Source organism: Engraulis encrasicolus, unplaced genomic scaffold, assembly GCF_034702125.1.
Source record: "Engraulis encrasicolus isolate BLACKSEA-1 unplaced genomic scaffold, IST_EnEncr_1.0 scaffold_25_np1212, whole genome shotgun sequence".
NCBI lineage: Eukaryota > Metazoa > Chordata > Actinopteri > Clupeiformes > Engraulidae > Engraulis > Engraulis encrasicolus.
Window position 1 is genome coordinate 2,202,265 of NW_026945544.1, and position 23,477 is coordinate 2,225,741.

General features: G+C 44.2%; 3 protein-coding genes across 4 annotated transcripts in view; 1 reads left to right on the top strand and 2 right to left on the bottom strand.

Moving 5' to 3' along the window:
- wdpcp (WD repeat containing planar cell polarity effector) overlaps positions 1-902 on the top strand; it is a 143,269-nt gene extending 142,367 nt beyond the window's left edge. The window contains exons 18-19 of the mRNA XM_063192841.1: positions 201-229; positions 579-902. Of these exons, the coding sequence (XP_063048911.1) occupies positions 201-229; positions 579-629 (80 nt within the window). The 3' untranslated portion in view covers positions 630-902. The remainder of the gene's footprint in view (positions 1-200; positions 230-578) is intronic.
- Positions 903-10,593: 9,691 nt separating this feature from the next.
- On the bottom strand, positions 10,594-16,449 carry otx1 (orthodenticle homeobox 1). The gene is made up of 4 exons (XM_063192855.1): positions 16,094-16,449; positions 14,205-14,395; positions 13,637-13,788; positions 10,594-12,615 (listed from the first exon to the last, which is right to left on the bottom strand). The coding sequence occupies exons 2-4, from the start codon at positions 14,299-14,301 to the stop codon at positions 11,824-11,826; spliced, it is 1,041 nt and encodes a 346-aa protein (XP_063048925.1). The 5' UTR covers positions 14,302-14,395; positions 16,094-16,449; the 3' UTR covers positions 10,594-11,823.
- Positions 16,450-20,593: 4,144 nt separating this feature from the next.
- ehbp1 (EH domain binding protein 1) overlaps positions 20,594-23,477 on the bottom strand; it is a 286,125-nt gene continuing 283,241 nt past the window's right edge. For both annotated transcript variants that reach the window (XM_063192821.1, XM_063192822.1), the window contains exon 25: positions 20,594-22,165. In XM_063192821.1, coding sequence (XP_063048891.1) covers positions 22,075-22,165 — 91 coding nt within the window. In that variant the 3' untranslated portion in view covers positions 20,594-22,074. The remainder of the gene's footprint in view (positions 22,166-23,477) is intronic.

Consider the following 23,477-nt stretch of genomic DNA (forward strand, 5'->3'; position numbering starts at 1 on the left):
AAATACCATATCCAGAATGTTACGAATTGAACAAAAATCTCTTGATTTTAATATAATAATAAAAATACCCCCCTGTTGACAAATCTAAGCTGTAATACTTTTGACAAGCATCACTTCCTATATTTAATCGTCATTAACAAAAGAGGAAATATTTTTGTTGCTGACAACTAAATTGTTTTTTCTTTATTTTCTTGTCACAGAAATTAATCTTGTTGACCAAAATGATCAGGTAAGCCCGCTGTTGAGTACTGTCATGTTGTTTAAACATGTCATTTAAACTGTGTGTGTGTGTGTGTGTGTGTGTGTGTGTGTGTGTGTGTGTGTGTGTGTGTGTGGGTGTGTGTGTGTGTGTGTGTGTGTGTGTGTGTGTGTGTGTGTGTGTGTGTGTGTGAAAGAGAGAGAGAGAGAGAGAGAGAGAGAGAGAGAGCGAGCGAGCGAGAGAGAGAGAGAGAGAGAGAGAGAGAGAGAGAGTGCGCGTGTGCGTGCGTGTGTGAGAATGTGACTGTGTGTGTGCGTACGTGCGTGCGTGCGTGTGTGTGTGTCGTAAAGTAAATAAAGCTGTATCTCTCTCTTCACAGGATACGGAGGACACTGGGACACTCAAGGTTATTCACTTTGGATTAGTATGAGTGCAAACTTTCCCTGTCTACATGTTAACACACGCTGAGGCATCAGACACAAGCATGGAGTGGGTTCTCAAGGCGCTCTATTGACAAAGGGAGAGACAGATGAAGACTGTGTATCTAATAGGATCATGTATTGCAAACACTGTTTATAAATAATATGGAAACTGAATCTGTGTGCTGAAAAAGGGAAACATATTGTGCTTTTATACTTGTATGTGGTGACCTCTTGACAACTACGCATGTATAAAATAATAAATCTATATTTTGCTATGCCGTCTTATAAAGCGTACCTGTGTGATTCTTGTGTTGGCTTTGTACCGTACATGTGTAGGACTGCTTACTCTATTGTCTGTGATTGCACCCTTAACATATTTTGTCAGTTATTGTACGATAAATAAATAAGAAACTAACAAGAGCTGTCAGACGATGCGATTTGCAAGGTGTCAAAAACTCATCCCTTGACCGGTGTGCTGAAAAGGAAATGTAGCATGACTTGTATCATTGTGTGTGTGTGTGTGTGTGTGTGTGTGTGTGTGTGTGTGTGTGTGTGTGTGTGTGTGTGTGTGTGTGTGTGTGTGTGTGTGTGTGTGTGTGTGTGTGTGTGTGTGTGTGTGTGTATGTGTGTGTGTGTGTGAGAAAGAGAGAGATTGAGAGAAAGAGAGAGAGACACCGAACATTTGTGCATGTCTATTTAAAAATAAATCAAATCAAATCGTATTTTTTTCACCCTTTTTTGATAGTGAGGTTTTTGTTGTGTGTGTGTGAGAGAGAGATTACAGACAGCAGTTATTCATGAGAAGAGAGCCAGTCGTCAGCGTCAGTCAGAGTCAAAGCTGAAGCTGGAGCAGGAACCAGAGCCAGAATCAGAATCAGAGCCAACGCCAGCCAGCTAGCGCTCCCTCCCTCGCTCCCTCGCTCGCTCGCTCGCTCCCTCGCTCGCTCCCTCGCTCGCTCGCTCCTTCGCTCCCCTTTAAAGGAGAGTGCAGCCATTTTCTTTGCGGAGTCGTGTGCCGCCACTGCTAACCGCCAGGGCTGCACTAGCGATCTGGCATACAGGGCGTTTTCCCGGTTGGCTCACTGACAGTCCTCAGAGACCTCAGAGAGACCCCCCCCCAGGGGACTAGCCCATAATTTAGAGGAGGCAGCCCATTGGTCCACCTGAAAGGCAGACAGTGTTCTGTGCCAATCCGGATAAAGTATGAAAACGGAATGTGTATGTGTATGTGAGGGGGCTGGTCCAGGCCAAAAACGCCCGGGCCGTTTGTTTTTTTTGACCCCAGTCCAGGCCCTGGCTAGCGCCCGCCACAGCTACCGTCATGTCAGAGCTGTTGACGCTCCGTACTCCGGATTAATCTGACAGCAGCCAGCCCCGCCGTAATCCCCTACAGTATCGTAATCTATTTACTTTGCATTCTAAGAGGATTTCCATAAAACATTTACAACAAGAAGTGATGCTGGAAATGGACAGAAGATCAGGAAGGCTGCCATTCTGTCTGATTTTTTTTTGTATCAGTTTCCCCCTTTTTTGCGTTTTTTTGTTTGTTTTGTTTTGGGTTTTTGGCAGCACCATTTTTTTGTCGGAGGGAGAGAGAGAGAAAGAGGGAGAGAAAAGGAGACTTAGAAACAGAGAGAGAGAGAGAGAGAGGCTGGGAAGGAGAGAGAGAGAGGGAGGGAATATTGGTTGATATGATTTTGGCTCCCTCAGCAGCTGCCAGTGAAAAGGCATTCAGGGACATTAAAGAAATGACACATTTCAGACAGTTGAGCATCAGGGCTCTGCGCTCACCGCTCCTAGGAGCTCCATTGATCTGCTATGATGGACTATAATTACCCATTGACCCACTGCAAGTGTGTGTGTGTGTGTGTGTGTGTGTGTGTGTGTGTGTGTGTGTGTGTGTGTGTGTGTGTGTGCGTACATGTGTGGGAGAGAGTATGTTATCTGTGTGTGTGCGTGTGTGTGTGTGTGCGCGCGCACGCGTGCGTGTGTGTGTGTGTTATCTGTGTGTGTGTGCGTACATGTGTGGGAGAGAGTACGTTATCTGCGTGCGTGTGTGTTTGTGTGTGTGTGTGTGTGTGTGTGTGTGTGTGTGTGTGTGTGTGTGTGTGTGTGTGTGTGTGCGTGTGTGTGTGTGTGTGTGTAAGGGAGTGAGGGACTGCTTATTGGGCTGGGGAGATTACCCTGGCCCTGCGTATTGTGTTTGGCACTCTGGTCGTAGGTGATACCAACTTCATCATGTTACAGGCAGCACTGTCATGATAATAAAAAAATAAATATTTAAAGCACAAGCCCTCTAGAAATTTCACAAGGGGAGGATGTGATGATCTCACCCCACTGGATACACTTACTGTTAGAGTACAGGCCACTTCATCTAATTCACCAACTGCCGGCTTAAAAACTGGTTCATTTTTAAATAAGAAACGCTTGACATTATACACTATATCTTAGGCGTAGATCAACCACACATCATAGTCAGAGCCAACTATTATACTTAATACGTGACGCATCTTTTAACAGCGTCCATCAAGCTAACCGCCGCCGTCAACCTAACCCGAGTGTGATGATGTGATGCCGGCGTTGTATACACTGTGCAAAACAAACAGCTCTGTGGCACTAATACCACTTGAATCCAACCAAGCAATTTAATTAATGCCACTGAAACTCAAAAGCACGCCGTCATTGTTTTTGGCTTTATTTCATCCTTTCGTGCTATACGGACGGGTCGTCCAGTCCATTAAACTCTTTCATTATTGATGCTGCCACAGCTGTTGGTTCACCGGGCGACATAACATGAATACCAGCCCTTTTGCTACCTGCACTCATCACCGCTGGCACGCTGGCGATCTGATTGGACGGGCGAGTGCTTGTTTCCTGGTGACGTCTGCTTGTGGTGACCACTGTGGTTTGGGGACTGAAAGCTGAGACTGATGGGGCCGCCTGTGTGTGTGGGAAGACAGGCTGTCCTCTTGAAGCCACCGGCCTCAATAGGTGACACAGGGCCAGTGTTACCAGATGGAAAATGCTGAATTATCGTACCAAAACCTCAAAATTAACGTTTTCGCTGGCTTTTTGGGAGGAAATTGTTGTTTCAAGGCATCAAAATGAACTGAATGACAACGCTGAAGTTATCGTACATCATGTTTTTTTTTTATCGTACTGAGGTCAAAGTTGACAAATTTATGGTACAAATATAATAATTATCCTACATCTGGCAACACTGCACAGGGCAGACACATGCACTGGAGGCCAGAGCAGTAGGGTTGAGATATTCTATTGATCTCCAAGGATATCAAGGTGTCCAGCAGGGCACACTTTTATTACACATTGCACAAATCCAACCCTTCACTCATGAACACATAATGTGCATGCATTACATACACAGTGCAGTAGTCTTTAGAAGTAGGGTGCCCGCACATCCACAAGTAGTTGTCCAGGTGCCAGACAAAAGGAAGCCTGAGGAAGATCCCTCTGTTGGATCGAAACGTTGCTGTATGTTAAAATGAAATAAAGTATTTTTGGAGTTATAATAATACACAGTGTGCAAACCGCTTCATCACACTATATACAGAACAGTACACACATTCACGTTGCTGTCAAAAAATGTAATGGCACTGTCTTATCCAATGTGTGTAATATAGGCTACTAGACTAGAGAAAATGGAAGGAAATAAAAAAAACAGTTAATTAGGCCCACTATTTTTTTGCATTTTATTAAACTGACCAAGCATATCCAAGACTTGTGTTTAGGTACAAAAATTCCTTAGTGACTTGTTCTATTGAAAGTTTCTATTGAACAGGCGTAGTTCTACATAAAAACAAGGAGATAAATAATCAAAAGTTTGGCTTGATTAATTATGTTTCTCTTGTTTATTTGTTTGTTTGTTTGTTGTTCACTTTGTGGCAACAGCAATATTTATAATGTTATTCATTTGTGTTTTTTAAAGATAGTTTTAAGATATTTTCCACCCTATCAGTGTGCGCAGGGTTTCCACGGAGGGGTGTCTAACATTTAGAGAATGCTTTCCCACCCTCTTCAGTACTTTTGTTTAGCGCAGACAACAAAGTGTGTTTTTGTTTGTACATTAAAGACAAAGTGGACAATGGGAATTGAAAGAAACTATTCCTCCCTTTGATGTGGGTAGCTGAGTAAATATTAAACTTTAAATTAAATGAGTCCGTTAGAACCTGCTTTCCTTCCCCCAGCAGCAGCTATTCAGAACTGCTGCCTTTTTGTCTGTGTGTGCACCATTGCAGCTGTTGGATGTGGCATCGTTTGGCTTGCCAAGAGCGCCTTAGTTACAGTAGCTAGTCATTAAGACACAGGGAAATATTCTCTCCACTCACTCCCTTACCAATTAGTCTTCTGCTCTGAAAGTGGCACGTGTTACACTGGTGATGTGCGCAGGTCTGTAATTGTGTGTATTTTGTTTATGTTTAATATTTACCGGTTTACAATATATTTAATCATGTTTGATTTTATAATCTATTACATGGTGTTATATTAGGCCTGTGTAATCGGTGTGGTCTACCATTTATACATTTCTCCTGATCTGTTCCACTTTGTCAAACAGCCTAATTCATCTAAATCTACATAATATTTACCTTTAGATTGTATTGGTTTTACCAGCATATCTTTTATATTATTTATATTTGATCTATTTTAGCATAGTGTTATTTATTTCATCATTTCTAGACGCGTGTTTCATAGACAACTAAATTCTCAGCTAAAGTGATATTTAGAGCTTTTTATGACAGGTGATATATTGTTTCCATGCCAAACGTGCATTTTTATTTCTCCACATACACTCCACATCAGGTAAAGTGGTAATCCAGGTTGAATAGTCAATTAAATAAAAAAATATTTTTTTTTACTTTTGTTCTCGAGCAACTTTATGTAAGTTCTAATCACAGACTGTAATGCGCCTGTGAACTGACAACGAAACTGCTTTTCTTTCTCGCCCTGCCCAAAATGGTGACATCATAGGAAGAGTTGTCTCCAAAAATATGCCCATCAGCCAGCCTCTCGATTGTTTCATCTGACCAACATCACCACAGATGTCAATATTAGCTTCACCCTGCCTGTGCTGGAGAGAAAAGCAGGAAGAAACAGGGGGAAATAAAAGCTCTTCTCTTCTCTTCTCTTCTCTTCTCTTCTCTTCTCTTCTCTTCTCTTCCTTTCCCTTCACTTCAATGGGGTCTTCCTCTGCCTTGAGCTTCTGGCTGGTAGTGTTTTCATATCGGGCCATCTCTGGGCAGTCAAACAGGTAGGCAGGCAGATATGCAGGCAGGCAGGCAGATATGCAGGCAGGCAGATATGCAGGCAAGTAGGAGGGTAGGCAGGCAGGCAGGCATAGGGTAGGCAGGTATAGGGTAGGCAGGTATAGGGTAGGCAGGCAGGCAGGTAGGCAAGTATAGGGTAGGCAGGTATAGGGTAGGTAGGCGGGCAGGCAGGCAGGAAGGCGGGCAGGCAGGTATAGGATAGGCAGGCAGGCAGGTAGGGGGGTAGGCAGGCAGGAAGGCGGGCAGGCAGACCAGCACGTACTCAGGCAGGCAAGTCAGCAGGCAGGCAGCTAGGTGGGCAGCTCTCAGGCTCACGACAACAACTTATCGAATCTACACATGCAAAGGAGCCCTCAGTCTTACACATAATTTCCTGCACGAAAAAGGGAGTATGAAAAAGAGAGAGAGAGAGAGAGAGAGAGAGAGAGAGAGAGAGAGAGAGTGTGTGTGCGTGTGTGTGTGCGTGTGTGCGTAATAGAGAGCCAACAGGTTTCCCGCCCCGTATCAGGGCCTACTGTTGGCGTTAAGGACAGGCCTCTCCTCTCCTCGCCAGCAAGGCCCTGCCTCCCTCAGGTCGACGTTTCACAATATTGCCTGTGACGCATCACACACACACACACACACACACACACACACACACACACACACACACACACACACACACACACACACACACACACACACACACACACGAGGCAGGCAGGCAGAATGTGTCAGGACAGCGCTGAATTGCCAGATTCTCAGCCAAGGCAGCCCAGTCCTCAAGTTTACCAGTCTCAGCCTAATCCGAGCACAATTAGAGGATCTTATTTTTATTGCTAGGATTTATGTGTATTGGGCGGCCACAAGCTAATATATATATTTACACATAGAGGGGGAGAAGGCGAAAGAGATAGAGAGAGAGAGGGAACGAGAGAGAGAAACTGCCCAGCCCACAGAATTATGTGTGGTTGCAAAAAGACGGAAGGCCGGGGCGGGCGGGCAGGCGGGCGGGTCGAAAGAGAGCGCGAGAGAGAATATGTCCATGTTGCAAGTACAGCATGACCGTGTCAGCTGGCATGTTTGGCCGCCCCTCTCCTCTCCTCTCCTCTCCGCTCCTCTCCTCCGGGTCACTGCAGTGCCATGGCTGCCTCCCTGGCTCCACTAAGACCCAATTATAAAGCCAGATAAAGAAATCCCTGACTGACTGTCTCCCCTCCCCAACCCCCCCCTGTCCTCGGCGTCTCAGGGCTTCAGCGACGTGCAGAGCAAGCGTGGCACGCAGGGGCACTGCCTGAAGTCAGTGTGGTTGGGGGCTGCCTGACACCCACCCCCGGCCTGCCTGCCCGCCCGCCTGCCTGCCTGTCTGCCTAGCTGCCACGCCAGCTCCAGCTCCTGCTCCTGCTCTTCCATCCTCCATCCATCTCCCCATCTCAGCAAACCTCCAGTCCCTCATCATCTTTCTTATTTTTCATTTAATGGCTTGGGCTGGTAATCCCTTTGAAAGCTGTCTCATGGGCTAGATGCATTAGTATGGTCGGCACTGCCGCAGCAGAATATTCCTGGGGAATCCATGCCACGTGATACACACACACACACACACACACACACTCTGGCTCTCTCTCTCTCACACACACTCACACTGACTCACTCTCTCTCTCTCTCTCTCTCTCTCTCCCTCTCTCTCTCTCTCTCTCTCTCTCTCTCTCTCTCTCTCTCTCACACACACACACACACACTGACACTCACACTGACTCTCTCTCTCTCTCTCTCTCTCTCTCTCTCTCACACACACACACACACACACACACACACACACACACACACACACACACACACACACACACACACACACACACACACACACAAGTATGTGTGCTGTGTCTCCTATAACACACAGTGAGATAGGGGCTGGGCCGGGGCTGCCACAGTGGGTTTGTAACAAGGTTTGAAGGATCACTACCTTCCGTGTATTCTGCCGCTCGCCAGCTTCTCATGTAGCCTATCGGGCTATGTCAAATACACTCCTGCACACTCTCAGCTCTAAGTAGTGGAGGACAAGTTCATATTGCACACTGCTGAGTCTCTCTCTCTCTCTTCTCTCTCTCTCTCTCTCTCTCTCTCTCTCTCTCTCTCTCTCTCTCTCTCTATCACAACTTCCTCCAAAGCTATGCATCTGAATGAAATGGAGAGAGGAAAGAGAGGGCTCCCAGTCCAGAAGGAGTGTCCCGCATGTCCTGTGTTTCACTGAAGGAGCAGGTAATGACAGGTTACCACGGGTATATGCCAGCCACACAGCACTAGGCTATATGGTTCAGTTGAAAAACATCAGGCACCACCTGACCGAAACTGTCCACTTGGTCGAGGCGCAAAGCGCGCCTGGACCATGGAGGTTCCATAGGCCTATAATCACGACTGGTTCTAAATCAACAATAGGCTAAATAAAACATGCGTAGCCTATTGGTGCCTTGTTCGGCTTGTTCGACACAGGTAAAGGCGCAGAGACAGATAGCGTAAAACATTGTAAGCCTTTGACATGTTGATTTTCTACCGCGATCGTAAAATAGATCTTATCACATCGCTCAACCCCTCGAGGATTAGTGCGTTGTGCCTACCTGTATTACTGAGAATGGCGCCGTTTGGCATGGGCTGGAGTGCCTGAGTGAAACACAGCTAATTTCATCCAACATATCACCAGAGATTATAGGCTACAACCCACAACAGCTACTGTGCGCGCAGCGTTGCCAAATAATCGTGGCATTCCTAGTTGGCTCGTTATTGTTTAGTTGTTATTGTATAGGTAAAATTGTTGGTTGAATAATTTCTGGAGAAGTAAACGAATAGCCTATGTAGACTATGTGAATTTGAATCCATGTTTGGGCGAAATTAAAGAAGACCTAGGCCTAGGCTATTATAGACGGATTATAGGCGCACACTGCCATGGGATAATAAACCAGACACTTGGTTTAACGTTTTTTATTTTTTTTTATTTTTTACCACGTTTATTACATACGCTACGACTAAATAGGCCTGAACTAGTTACAAGTTTTTTAAGTTTATAGGCTACACCTCGACATTTTTAATGATCACATGACTGACCCAATTGTTTTTATTTTTATGAAAAATGCAGGCCTAATGATATTTGCCCCAAGACATTTACTATGCCTACGCGGTGAACCCATCTTATTTTGACCATGTTTTGTCCACCATTGTTTTGACCACATTTTATCGAAATGTTTTAACTCTAAAAACACATAGGTCTACATGCATTTTAATAGCCTATAGGACTACAGCGCTATTCCTTTTGAAACGTTGTCCATTACCAGGCGGGCAGGTGTTCCACGTGGAGACGACTCCAGAACGCATCCTAAATTATTCCCCAGTCTTGGTGGCAAATGTTTGTTTGATGCAAATTTGACAAATCCGTCCGTGTTTATGTACAGGCGCGCAGCGGCGGGAGAAAGCCCGCTGTGCCATCGCGAGGACTGCAATACAAACATGTTTAATGTTATCTTGGGCGAGTTATTTATTCAGCTGCTGGATGTTAATAATTAACATACAAAGAACACATATTGATGTTAATTAAAGCTTCACACTTGTCCTATTATTCCCTTTAAATTTTTCACACAAATTAGGAGTATGTGACCTTACAAAATGCATGCCTGTGGCGGGTAGAAAGGCAGATATGCTTCCACACAAGCCACTGGTGTCCCTGATAAAATGTAAACAACGTGTGACTGGTGAGTATACAAATTATTTCCCATGCCTTATCTCTATGCCCCTGATAGATGAGTTTCAAAATTCTGCCCATGAAGGAAGACTTCTGACGGGCGAATTTTGTTTAACTGTTCAGACCTGCATGACAGAAGAGCCTAAAGAGGCTTGCCAAGCGCGGCGAGTTGTTTTCTTTTCACCCCCCTCTCTCGCTCGCTCTCTTTCGTTTTAATGGGCTAATGCCCGACAGCAGCTTTACTCTAATGTACTCGCTCTCCACATTTGACCCATTAACCCGACTCCACCCTCGTAATTACCGAAGCAGAAGTGGTGATACCGCTGCAGGTTATTTTGGATAAACTCGCTCGCAGCGTTACGCGGGGAAGTAATTATCCTGCTTTTTACACTCTCGCATTCAATTACGAGCTGATCAAATGAGCATAACAAAATATTGGGAACATTTTAAAGCGTCTCTCTCGTTCAAAAACATTTCCTGCAAAATGTGAGATTTACTTCTTTTACCATCCTTCCCTTCAACTGTGCATGTTCTTTTTTTTCCTCTCCAGCCTATTGCATTTGAGAGAGGGGAGAGACTGGATGCTATTTCATGCTCATGCCTGGGTTTGACTGCAAGCCAGAATGGGCTCACCAACCAAATTTTAATCCGGTCGAGTTAACCTTTTTAACTTCCTCATCCAATGAAAGCGTGAGAATCCTTCACGAAAACGCGCAGTTCAGAACAAATTAAGACAGGCACAGTAGGCTAAACCCCGGAGTGCACAGGAACGGGAACAAAACCTCAATTGGACTGCTAGACACATGCATTTTATAAACTGAAAAAACATTAACATACAACAGTGGAAAAACTACAATTTATAATGTTAATTTAACCATGTTTGACTCAAGTTTAGCCAAAATACGCACGCAGAAATATATTCGTTGAAACCTTCACGAGCATGTGGATGCTGCACGTGAAAAACACTCCACACAAAATCCATTGTAGAGTTTAGTCTTTGTTAACTGATCTTTATTTTATGGACATGATGACCGGAGGGGCGCTCGCCTGGAATACATTCAGAATTTCACTGGCATTTTGAAACGGTGCATGGCCCTAAAAATCCATTTTTACCAAAAAAAATGTTCTTTTGATTAAAACAGTAGCCTAAATCAAGTGCTGTTTAAATTAAACCAGTAGGCCTATATCACTGTTGAAATCTGACCAAAGCAAATTTTGAAATATTGATATGATTTTGTGCTGTTATAGAAACATGACGCACAGCACTATAAAATAACATTTTAAAACATTTCTGTCTCTACAATGATTCAGTTGTCACCCAAATTAATACCAATTCGTTTAAGATACATTATTGCAGCAATTTTTTTTGCTTGTCTTAAAATATCATCCTTTTTTAGGGTGGGATAAAGAGAGAACTGCTATGAACAAAAGTGAGGGGTAACACGGCCGAATTGTTCTCTTTGGAATATTGTGGAGAAAAACAAAAAAACAAACAAAAAAGATTTACATAAAACTCCCGTTTTGCAATGTCTTAAACCATTCCAAATCCAGTAAACGGCTAAATGTGGTCACTGTAACTGACCCAAATACATATTTACACATTTCAGCTCCCTTTATGCAGCTGACTAAAAATCTCTGTCGTCCTAAAAATAACAAAAAAAAAAGAAAACATCGGCAGAAACTATACAGTTTTTTGGGGACGGGAACGGAGGTAAGAAGGCCAGTGACCCGTCAGCGTCGCTGTGCAAGGGCAGAGAAGAAACAACTGTATTCCATAATAGGACTCGGGCGCGACACAATTGAAGAGGTTGAAGTGGGCTGGTGGTTTCTGAAGTTTTGACGAAACGTTTTTTGTTTTTTTGAATGTGGTGCGTTTACTGTCCAGCATTTGCGAGTTCTTCCCAGGCCATTTTTTTGTATCACAATTCTTCATTGACAAAAGTAAAAAGTAACTTTTTTATTTATATTTTCATCTCGTCCATAGTCTTCCAATGTCACTGTTTACTTTTTTCCGGGGAGGGAGAGGGAAGAGGAAAGGTGTCTTTTTTAAAAAGGTGGTGAACATCTAACTATTTTGTTAACTTTTAAAAGTTCATATACTTTTTTCCTTAAAACAGCACACTATGAAAAACAAGAGGGCAGAAGAAAGAGGGAGGAGGAGGAGGAGAGGAGGGGGTACAAGAAGGAAGGGCGAGGGGAGAAAAAAAAAAATCACAAGACTTGGAATCTCCATGAAGCCTGGTCTTTGTAGTCCAGACAGTCTGTGGCGTTGAAGTTGAGTTTCCAGGAGGAGGCTGTCTGTTCTTTGTAATCCAGGCAGTCAGAGGAGTTGAAGGCCAGTCCGGCTCCACTGTAGGCCTGGTGGTGATGGTGGTGGTGATGGTGGTGCCCTGAGGACTGGCTGATGTGGTGGTGGGGGTGTCCCGACATGGACGAGGCTGTCATGGGGCTGAGCTGGTGCGGGTGGTGGGGGTGCGAGTGCATGGGGGCCAGGTAGGAGCCGCAGTCCACCCCGCCGAAGTAGGAGCCGGACGGGGCCGGGTAGCCCTGGCTGTAGCCTGCCGGCTGGTTGTAGGACATGGGGTAAGAGGAGGCGGCCGAGCCAGACACCGAGCGCTGCATGCAGGAGGTGTTGGAGGGCGCCACGGCCTCGGGCAGGGTGACGGGCGGCGCGGGGGCAGAGCCGGGCGAGATGGCGGGGCTCCAGATGGACGAGACGGTGCTGATGGAGGTAGAGGTGCTGCTGATGCCCGTGTTGCTGCCCACGCCCGTGCCCACCGCGCCACCTCCACCCCCTCCGCCACCGCCACCGCCGCCCGTGGACGAGCTGGAGCTGGCCGAGGAGCCGGCGCTGGAGACGGCCGGAGGGGTGAACTGGCCGCTGCTCTCCGAGCCGGTGCTGTCGCGCGTCGGGGACGACTTCTTCTTGGGCGGACGCGCCTTGGCACTGCTGCCACTCTGCTGCTGCTGCCGACACTTCGCTCGCCGGTTCTTAAACCACACCTGAGGAGAGGAGAGGCCAGGAGAGGAGAGCAGGCCCCAGGTGAGAGAGAGAGAGAGAGAGAGAGAGAGAGAGAGAGAGAGAGAGAGAGAAAGAGAGAGAGAGAAAGAGAGATATGAGTTTCACAGCACTGAGGGAAAAAAACACTGATGGCTGTTTGAAAGACATGAGGGCAGCCATTGTGCTAAATCACAGTGAAAAAGTGATGGTTATTATTAGCCATTAGCGACATTCGTTTGCACCCCCCCCCCTCCTCCAGCTCCATTTTTTTCCTCTACGCTCTGGCTCTGATTTCATAGTATGTTGTAGATGCCACTGAGATAACAGGCTATTGAGTTTCCCCATCAGAGATGCCGTAATCAAGCCATTTCTACAAGGTCTACTTGTGTACAAACCTCTGCTCTGCTTCTCACGCATATTCCACCAAGATTATAATTGCATTTCCAAAAATAAACCATTTACTCTATAAATTAACATCTTTTCATTTTAATAAATGACTGTTCAATTTTCATAATTTCACTGATAGAAATGCCACTTCAATTAAAACAAGGCTACAAATCTTAGGCCTATGTGTAATGACAATAGCCTACCAGGAATTTGGTTACTTCCATAACAGCAAAAATTTATATTTCAGAGCATGTTCCTGGAATTCATTTTTTTAATGTCAGCAAACCAAAAACCCAAGAAGAGGTCCATGTGAATCACTGGGCCCACAGGTTCTTCAGCTTTGTTTCATTCTTTTTTTAAACGAACGGAAATTGGGAGGCCCGCACAAGTCTTACAGCATAGCCATGGCTTTCATGTGAAGAGTGTGAGAGCAGTCTCCACTTTACAAGAGGAAAAAGAAAGTTTGCTACCGTCACAAGAGGGGGCCACTGAGCAGGTTCTTGGGGTCACGTAGCGGCCTACCGCTGGCCTACAACTAGGCCTACACTAAACAACTGAACCAGTTGCATCCTCTCTATTTAGAGTAGGCTATGGGTTCTACACAGACGCTGGAAGACATTTTAATGAGCGAGTTACCTGGACTCGAGACTCGGGGAGGTTGATTTTCAGCGCGACCTCTTCCCTCATGAAGATGTCGGGGTAGCGCGTCTTGGCAAACAGGGACTCCAGAATGTCCAGCTGGGATCTCGTGAATGTCGTCCGTTCCCGCCGCTGTTTCCTTGGAGTTGCTGAGGTACATGAACATAAAAGAAACATGAGTGGGGCAGCAACAGAAGTCAGGCCACACAATCGTCAAGATAGACCCCTTGGCTCTCCAGAAAGACAATAGCATAGGCTACTAAGGAGAACAGCCCCTCACAACATAAACAACATTTAAACAATTAAACAAGTCTGTGAAGCCTAACCTATAACATGTAATTTAAAGACGGATATCCAAGACATCCATTATTTTCTGACACTCCAACTGTACATCTACAAATATCTTTGTGGGATTATTTCAGATTCCGTTCAGAATGTCCCTTCGCCAGAGGCCCTGTGCGCCCTTTAGAAAGTTATGAGGTGATTCTAGTTCCGTGGATGCGCCACAAGCTGGAGTGCACGTAGGCAACAATGGTGGCTGGATGCCGGCGTGGCGATGGCTCACCTGGGTACCCCACGGACGGATGAAGCAGGTCCATGGCAGCGCCGCTGAGCCCCAGGCCGTTCATGCCGTAGGGGGGCTGTTTGAGATATGACATCATGCTAGAGGCAGTCACCGGTCCCCCCAGCTCTTGCCAATAGTTCGATTTGCCCCGATGTTGCAGCTTGCCGGAGAAAACGTCCCAAATAAAGACACTAAAAACGCAGAAAATCAATTATTTACAAAGTGCCGAGAAAACAACACAAAGCACCAGGCCGTAAACACATTGCGCAGTAAGGAGACTGCAAAAAGTCGAGAGCGCATTAGCGTAGCCTACTTCTAGTAGAATAGATGCAGTTTTCTTTAAATCCATTTGAGTTGTTATTCAGAGAAGGATTAAAGTTTTTATGCAGATCCCCATGTATTGAGCTAAATCGTCGAATCGACATATCAGAATAACCTTAAAAAAATAAAGCTAGGCCTACATAACCAAAATGATAACGAATAGGTAGCCTAACTATTTTCATTTTTTTCCTCAAAATATGCAGACCCTGTCCGTCCAAATGATTTTCAGTGCGACATCCTTGTCGGACGAGTCAGAATGCATTTTTAAGTAGGCCTAGCAGACATATGACTCTAGGTCCAAAACAAAGTCTGCATGTCGATTAACAGCCTGATATCGACACAACTCAAGCAGGTGAGTAAATTCCCCAAAATAAAATAAAAAATCTCCATGCGCACCAGTTAAGTCGACCGGGCATGGGAAGTTCAGTTTCATGTTTTACTAATGAAACTAAACAAGGACATAACTATGCATGCAACTAGACATAATAAGGCACAGCCGTTGCAATAGGCTATTTAAGAATTTAAGTTTACAAAAGAACTGGCCTAGGCACAGGCCTTCCACAGGGAGCGTGTCCAAAGAAGCCCATTGGTCTGTTTCTTCAAATAAGCATTTCTTAATTTCAATAACTCACCACTTTAAAGTAGGCTACATATTGTGTGTGTATGCTTTCAAGCACCTCTATCAAACATAAATAATTCAATTTGATTCAATTTGGCTCCATTTGGGTCACAATTTGCAAACAATCAACTGCAGGGCAGTAGGCCGAATTGCCATATTTCCTGAAAATGCCATCAAATGGAAGTCTAAGAAAATGTGTATTCTGCCAACTGTAATTTAGCCCAATTTCGACGTTAAGCTAAAACTAATACACCAATTTATTTAGCTAATGGGCGGAAACTCGGCATTTCTTTTGCGGCAGGAACTATTTGCCCCTTGCTGAGAGAGCCACACCACGTCCCAAGTGTGTGTATTCGGATGTCTCCTAAAGTACATTTCCAGCTGTAAAACTGATTTGAAAGGACGAGAGATCTTGGTGCAAATGAGCCCAATTGCAATTTAGATTAGGCCTCTAGGGAAAACGTTTAAGCAGCGGCCTTATCTGTAAAATAAATGAAAACTAAAACACGCCTCTCCAATTATCCCCAAAGTAGGTAGTGTAGACCTTCTAAATGGACAAATGCTGTCCAATGCCTGTTAACAACGAAGTAGAAATGCAATCGTACCATTACAATTAATGTATTTACATTGTTCTTTTATTTAAACTTCTCTGAATTGTGCTGTTCGTAACAACCTAAATAAATGCTGTATAGACCAGCTGCAATTAGAGCCGCCGTGGCAAATGAAAACACGTCATAAAATCGGCGAGGGTAATAATTTTAACTCTAGATAGGCCTATAAGTTTATAAGAAGGGTCAAAACAGCAACGGCGAGTGCAGCGCAACTCCTCGTCATTCAGCCAGGATTTCGATTTCCGTCTTGAAACGCAAGTCTTTCCCAACTAAATTATACAAGTCACCTTGCACATTTGAAACTAGCCTACTTGAGGACGTTTAAAATATTTCCTTACCTGTTTTACCTCCCCTCCGTATCCACCCTTTCTCCTCAGGTGAAGAATGATCAAAAAGGCAAGCGATTAAAATATCCACCAGAGCAGGAAGGACAGCAACACCAGAGAACTTGAGCAGCTCGAACTCAAATAAACAGGCGAACTCGGAAGACGGGCGTTAAAACGCACGCATGCAAAAGGTGTTGGTATGGCACACGTGCTCCGTCGTTGTGTTTCTCATTTGTAGCCAAGTCATCAGATGTTTCCGGGGTTTAAAACCAAATAAAAACTCATTTGCCTTGGCTGGTGGCTTGTCTGTCACTGTGTTAAGGTGATTGCAAATGTAGACAGATTGAGATTGACCACCTTCTCCCTACCCTGCCCCTCTATGAGTGTAGGACAAATGCAGATCCGCCCATGCCAACCAATCACCTCTCCTTCCCTGTTTGACAGACAGCGCAGACAGCCAAACCCCTTGCGTAAAGCGTTCCCACTCCAGTTCCACTGAGGGCAACAGAAACCTGCATGGCCGGGCAGATTTTAAAGGCACAAAATGTTTCTATCTACCCAACATATGTTGGAGAAAAACATTTAGACGCATGTTTGGGTCACCATCATCTACGTATAATGCAGAGCAAAAATGCTAAATAATCAGGAAGCTCAAACTCATTTATTTGTTAAAACTGGAATGATTGGGTCAAGTGAATGGCCTGGAGTGTGTGTGTGTAGAGTAGCCAATAAAAAGTAGACTTCTTCTGCCATCATCTGCGTGCCGTGAACAGAGGCTTTGAGGGACATGGTTGAAACGAAAAGGGAGAGACTGCAGGCCTGATCCCCACTTGTTTTGCCCGTTAGGATCAACTAAACAGCATAGACTAGCTACAAAAATCACACGTATATGGAACACTGATCGTCTGCGCTAGAGTAGGCTACTGTACTTGTAGCCTTATATTTATGAAACATTTTCTTAGCTTTTTAATTCACAAGCGATTTTTTTGTTTTGAGGTTGGTCACTCGGGCATAAAAGGCATTAGGAGCTCCATGAGACCGTTAATTATTAGGGTAGAAAAGAGGACGGGTCTAGTATGTAAAAGTGGTGTATTTAATATGGCATGCGTTTACGCACGTTTACGCAGGCCAACAAAACAAACTAAAGATAATCATAGGAGTTAGTGGTTAGCCGCCTGGACACTAGAATGTTTTCCATTTTTTTTGTAAACATCGTAGAGCTCACCAACAGATATAACATGAATAGGCCTATTTTAAACATGCTGTCTAGCGATGCCAAAACAATGTAAAATAAAGTTCTATGTAACTTAAAAAGTTTAATTTATCTATTTTAATCTATTTTCTTTTTTATTGTATGCCAATCTCATGAATATTAATGGCGGTCTAATCCCCACTTGGAATTACATTTCAGAATAGTCGTCGTAAAGTTTAATAGGGACACAGTCCTTTACCACGCGGTGGGAAGATGTGAAAAGAATTGGGAGAAAAAAACTCCCAAAAACTGCTCTTCCCGAAAATAAATGAAACCAAAACGCGAAGCGAATTGGCGCCTCGGAAATCAAAGAAAGTACCTTTCAAGCCTCACTTTCCCAAAGAAACGGCAATAAAACACGGTAACAGAATATCATGGAGGGCGCAGTGTTGCCTTAACTGTTTCTCAAAGGGTCGGCGAGATGCTCACAGGACCCTAATAAGGCTGTGCTCGCTCCCTTTGTCAATCGCACAAAATCAACTCATTCTAATTGAGGCCCGAGCTGAAAGCGAGCTAATGTTCAAAGCAAGTGACCGCCAAAGGGAAACCAAATTACATTTTTACTATATGGGCCGCCCAATCAAAAGCCGGATTTACACGTTCCTCTATACATCCCTTAAAGTCATTGACAAAAGTACTCTTAGGGAGAACAGAGATGCACTTGCAATACCATCAGTGGCTGGGGAAGCAGAGAGAAAAGTTATTGCAAGTTGCGCAAAGGCCTGCACCTGCTCAAAGGCAGGCCTGCGCATATTAAACATTATGCAAACTTGGGACGCAAAAAATGAGAGAAAAAGTAAAATTCTTAGAAAGGCCCCTCTTCACAGCTTGTTAAGAGGCTGGATTCTCCATGCTCTGCTATCATGTCCACAGCAAAATTCTGCACGAGTCCATGACAAAGCGTGTCTTTAAAAACACAAAAGAGCAGCATTATTCTGGCAATTCCCAAGATTTCATGTTTTTTAAAGGCTCTGACGTGGTTAAGGCGCTGTGATAAACCCCAGAACAAGTATCAAGCTATCAAGTTGCAGGAACCTTTTGTAATAAGAGTATTTTGTCTAATCCCAAATTGCAGTCGAATTTTCTTAATGCTGAGCTCGTAAAGCTCGGGATTAGAGGAGGCTAAGAGAGGAGGGGGAAAAGTTTGGTCTCTCTTGCCGGCAAGATTGGAGCAGGTCGCGGATGTTGTCGGTGCTTATTAAAGGGATGATGCATAAAATACGATATAGTGAGTGCCCCGTGCTTAGCAGGATCACTCGTGTTTTCCCTTGGTGCGTTTTTAAAGCGAGGGAGCGGGAAAGAGGTTCGGTGGTCGAGGCTTTGCTGAAATCCCACTGATCAACACCTGCGAGGTGAGGCCACGGACTTCAAAGTGCGCGCATCCACAGCCGGGGCCAGGAGAGCTGCCCTCGGCATATCGAGCCGCCCAGTGCGCTGCGGAGACCGGGAGAAGTTTTTTTTACGGACTGTTCTGCCTTACAGACAATATAATTTCCACAGAAATGCTGTTAAGTTTTATTCTTCTATAACGTTTAATGTTGACCTAAGGTTTATGTTCAATGTTCAGTAACCCACGCATAGATTGCCTGGAATAAATCCATGGAAATATGTTCAGGTAAGAGACGTCTAATATCTTTAGGTTCAAGTTGATGTGGTAGCTTGTTTTTAAACAGGTCGTTTTTTAGCTTTGCTGTTTAGTTTTCCGTCGATTAATTGTTAACTTGCCATTCTCCAGTTTTGTGTGCGATTCCACGGCAATTTAAGTTGTGCAAACGCAAGTAGTAGGCCTATATAATTGTTTTGATAATGAATACAAAATAGTAACACAAACACATTAAGCACCTATGTAATGCTATACAAATGTATGCAATGCGCACTGCGTTATTCCAAGGAAATTTAAAGCATACCCATGCAGTTAAGGCAATTCTACATCCAGTGTATTTTTTTTTTAATTACCTTTATCTTACATTTCTGGTGACGATGAAAAATCCGAGATAAAAAACACAATATCTCACAGTGGCTACAGAAATAATAGTTTTCGAAGAAAAAGCCCACCTTTTCTCGCTCTCCCTCTCTTTCCATAAAGGAAAGATAATTTCATTTCAATTGCACAGACCATGCTGATGTTGTAATGCATACCAAATATCCCAATCATATTCTCCCCACTAACGGAGTGAAACTATATGATTAGTTAAGGCAACAAACAAATGCCCTTCACCGGGGTGTAATCGTTTGTGAGCGCCATTTAGTGAGCTCCATTCAGAAGATTATAGTCATCCGCGATAACTGCAGAAAAATAAAAAAAAACAAAAGCGCCTTAGGGGGACATCATATGGATGTAGCCTACAGTCGGACCCAAGCAGAGAAGCGATCAGCAAATTAATTTGAAAGTATTAGAAAGGCCAGGGAGGACGTCAGCTGTCAAAACGTATTGGCCGTGTTTAATCGCGGATGCGGAGCTGCAACGATGGGTATTCCGCAGTCAGTCAAGAGGAGTCTCTCTGCCTCAGCCTCCCTCGCTCGCTCTCCCCTGTTACGCCGTGAAAAATATGCGCGAGAAAACAGATGTTCTGTACAAAGTGATTCGGCCTAATCTGCCTCAGAGGAGCGGCTAGTCGCCATCGACCTCAAACAAAACAGAATGCAAATACTAATTTATAAATAGCCATAAAGCGCAAGGGGAATTGGCCAGATCGGGGCATTGTACACTAAATGTGCTCTCTTGTGGTGACGCTGCATTGACATGCCTGGGTTGAAATCAAATATGACAATTTGATTCCAATTCAACATGAAAAATTAATCTACATTTGTAGACAAATGCAAATTCAGAGGGGTTCCCCCAAAAGAATAATATCTTTGTAAGAATAATTCCTTACTATTGGGAGACTGTGTCGGGAAATGTTAATCTGTGGTATTGTCATTTGGATTCATATATGGATAGATATCTGGCCACAAAAGTATTATCCAAGATTATGCAACATGCCGCTCCGTATCGACGCCGATGTAAGTCAGGAACAAATGAAAACACGAAGAGAAAGAAGATAAACTTTAAGATAACACGATATATGGGCTATACCTGTCTGATCTGCACGCTCCACAGCACTATTGACTATAGTGGCACATTAAAAAATAAATACCTGCAGATGAAAATCAAACTTAAATAATTTATTCATGACATTTTCATGTTGCATGCGAGTCCCCATTGGTCTCTACCAGGTTGTGTATTTGGGGCTGACACAAACTTGCACAGACAGCATGTATTGAGTATGAAAGCATTGAAGTTTTTATTGATGACTTGAATAGTCTGACACTGGAATAAATAAACAGGTAAATGCTTGCACAATAACACCGCTGCAACAGAGATGTGTGAAAAACAAAAACAAAACTGTGAGGTTTGCAAATGAAAGCTTAAGTTTCTTTTTTTAAAGTTTACAATAAATACAAACAACCTCCTTGAGCAAATGCACATGGTGTTAGTTGCTTTAGCTGTGGCCAAAAAAAGACACACCGCAATAAATAATTACGCTCTTGCTTTCTTGCTGAAATGTGGAAATTTAAGTCTTCTTTTTCTTTTCTTTCCTTTTCTTTTTCAAAACCAGCTGCAAGCTAACCCCCATCAGACTAACGATGAAAAATATACAACAAGATAGTCCGCTTCCTGGTGTTGAGTCCATGCATCAACTGTGGCTCTGTGCCACTGAGAGAAACAAAAAAACATTTTGGTAAACTGTGTTCAAGCACAAAATAAGTCACCAAAGCCACAGAGCAATGACTGATTCTCTGAAATGCACCGCACGGCCCTTTTTTATATTCATACTGAAATGTTTCATTTGTAAAACCCTAAAATCTAAAGAACTTTAAAAGAGATTATCAAGTAACAAACATTGTTTGCAAATGCATGAGGACCGTTATTAGTCGTGTTCATCTCATATTGTCAGTTTTTTTTTTTTTTGAAACGATATGATTTTCTCCTTTTTTAAGCTTGAAAGTTACTTTTTTAAAATGTAATCCCAGAAAATGATGGTAATAAAAGTTTCCCCAAGATAAAACAACTTTGTGCTGTAACTAGGTTTCTCTTTTTTTGAATCTACTTTAAAAACAAGTTCCACTGTCGGGATTAAAAGACATTCAGACTGGCAAGGCCGTGTGTGGCTGTACAAACCATTGGGATTCAAATTCAAAAAGCTGCTTAATACTCTCCCCTCCTCTCTTCAGCAGAGGTCAGTACTCACTATTTCTTTCTTTTTTTAAATTCAAGACTTTTACACTGGGGATGTGTATATAATACATATATAATTTTATATTACATAACAAGTACCTTGTTTTTAACAAAACTGAAGGACATGAAAGAAATAAAACAAAAAAATAAAAAGAGACAATAAAATTGGATATTTTGTTTTAAAAGTGGAGGAATTTTCTCTCAGTATAAAGTCAGTAGAAAGCAAACGAGGAGGCTGGACACATGACACCTCCAGCCAAGAGTCTCTGCTCAGCACGCAGATAAACAAATAGATCTCTTTTCAAAGGGTCACATGTCTTAAAATGAAATGAATTAAGAGAGCGAGAGAGTATGAGTGGGAGAGAGAGAGGGGGGGGGGTGAGAATGAGAGAGGGGAAGGGAGGTAGGGGGGTATTTAAAAGTCTCTACTGATGACAAATCCCCTTTACATGTCCTTAAAAAAATTACGCTTTCAGTTTTTTTTTTCGGATAAAAGGAAAAAAAGGTAATAAAAGATGGCAATCACTGAAGGACACACTTCTCTTCCTTCTTGGCCATCTTGCCCTTATTCTGCTCCAGAGTTCTCTCCAGGTGCTCATCCTCCTCCTCGGCCCTGCGGACACACACACACGCACACACACACGCACACACACACACACACACACACACACACACACACACACACACGTGTGGGTTAGGACATGGAGGGACACACAGGTGGGAGAGGTGAAGGCAACGAACAGAGTGTGGTGGCAGGGATCATACTTATGTATTGCACTATACTGCACCATCACATTCACACGCACGCACGCACACACACACACAATCATCCATGCGCACAGACATACTCACACAAACCCACATACTGAGTCACACATATTCACACACTTACATGCAGTGTCATAATGCAAAGTCTCACACTCATGTAAACACACACCTGGCTACCTGCATTCTCTCTCTCTCTCTCTCTCTCTCTCTCTCTCTCTCTCTCTCTCTCTCTCTCTCTCTCTCTCTCTCTCTCTACAGCTAGCTGCACCAGTCCCCCATGGCCTCCTGGAAGCACAATGCCTGCTTACCTGCAGCCTAGCTAACCCTACAAGCTCAGCTGCCTTACCTCTCTGCCACACCACCTCTACAAGCCCTACAACCACCCCACCTCTCTGCTCCTCTAGCCCAACCACCGCACCACCGGTACAGCCCAGCAACCTCACCTGTCTGCCCCTCCACTCCAGCCCAACCAGGCCAGCCAGCCACCTTACCTGTGTCCACTCACTACCCCACTGCCTCTAGCCCTAGAGCCATCCACTCCAGCCAACCTCCACCCCTGCAGCCCAAACCCTCCACCCTGCTGTCGTCAGCTTATCCCTGGCTAGGCCACTCAACGCCAGGCCCCCGGACCGCACCGCACTGTACCCTGCTGTCCCGTCCCATCCCATCATGCTTTGCCCCACCATGTGATAGTGGATGAAGACAGACAGACAGACAGACACCCAGACAGGGGAAAGACAGATGTACAGAGGAGACAGACAGATGGGAGGAGAGACAGACACAGAGAATGAGGAGGTGTTTGTGAGAGAGAGAGAGAGAGAGAGAGAGAGAGAGAGAGAGAGAGAGAGAGAGAGAGAGAGAGAGGGAGAGAGAAGCAAAATTAAGAGAACACAGACAGTATAACAGAGACAAAAAGACAAACTAACAAAGACTGATGGAGAGAGAGCGAGAGACATACTGGTTCTCCTAAACATTTAGGTCCCTGACAGAGAGATAAGAAGATAGACACACCAACAGAGACAGACAGAGGAGAGACAGAGAGACGTGATGTTTCTCCTGGGAGTCCTTCCAGGTCCCTAACAGAGACACAGGAAGAAAAGAGACGGACAGACTAACATAGACAGACGGAAAAAGGAGAAAGCGCGACACACTGCTTC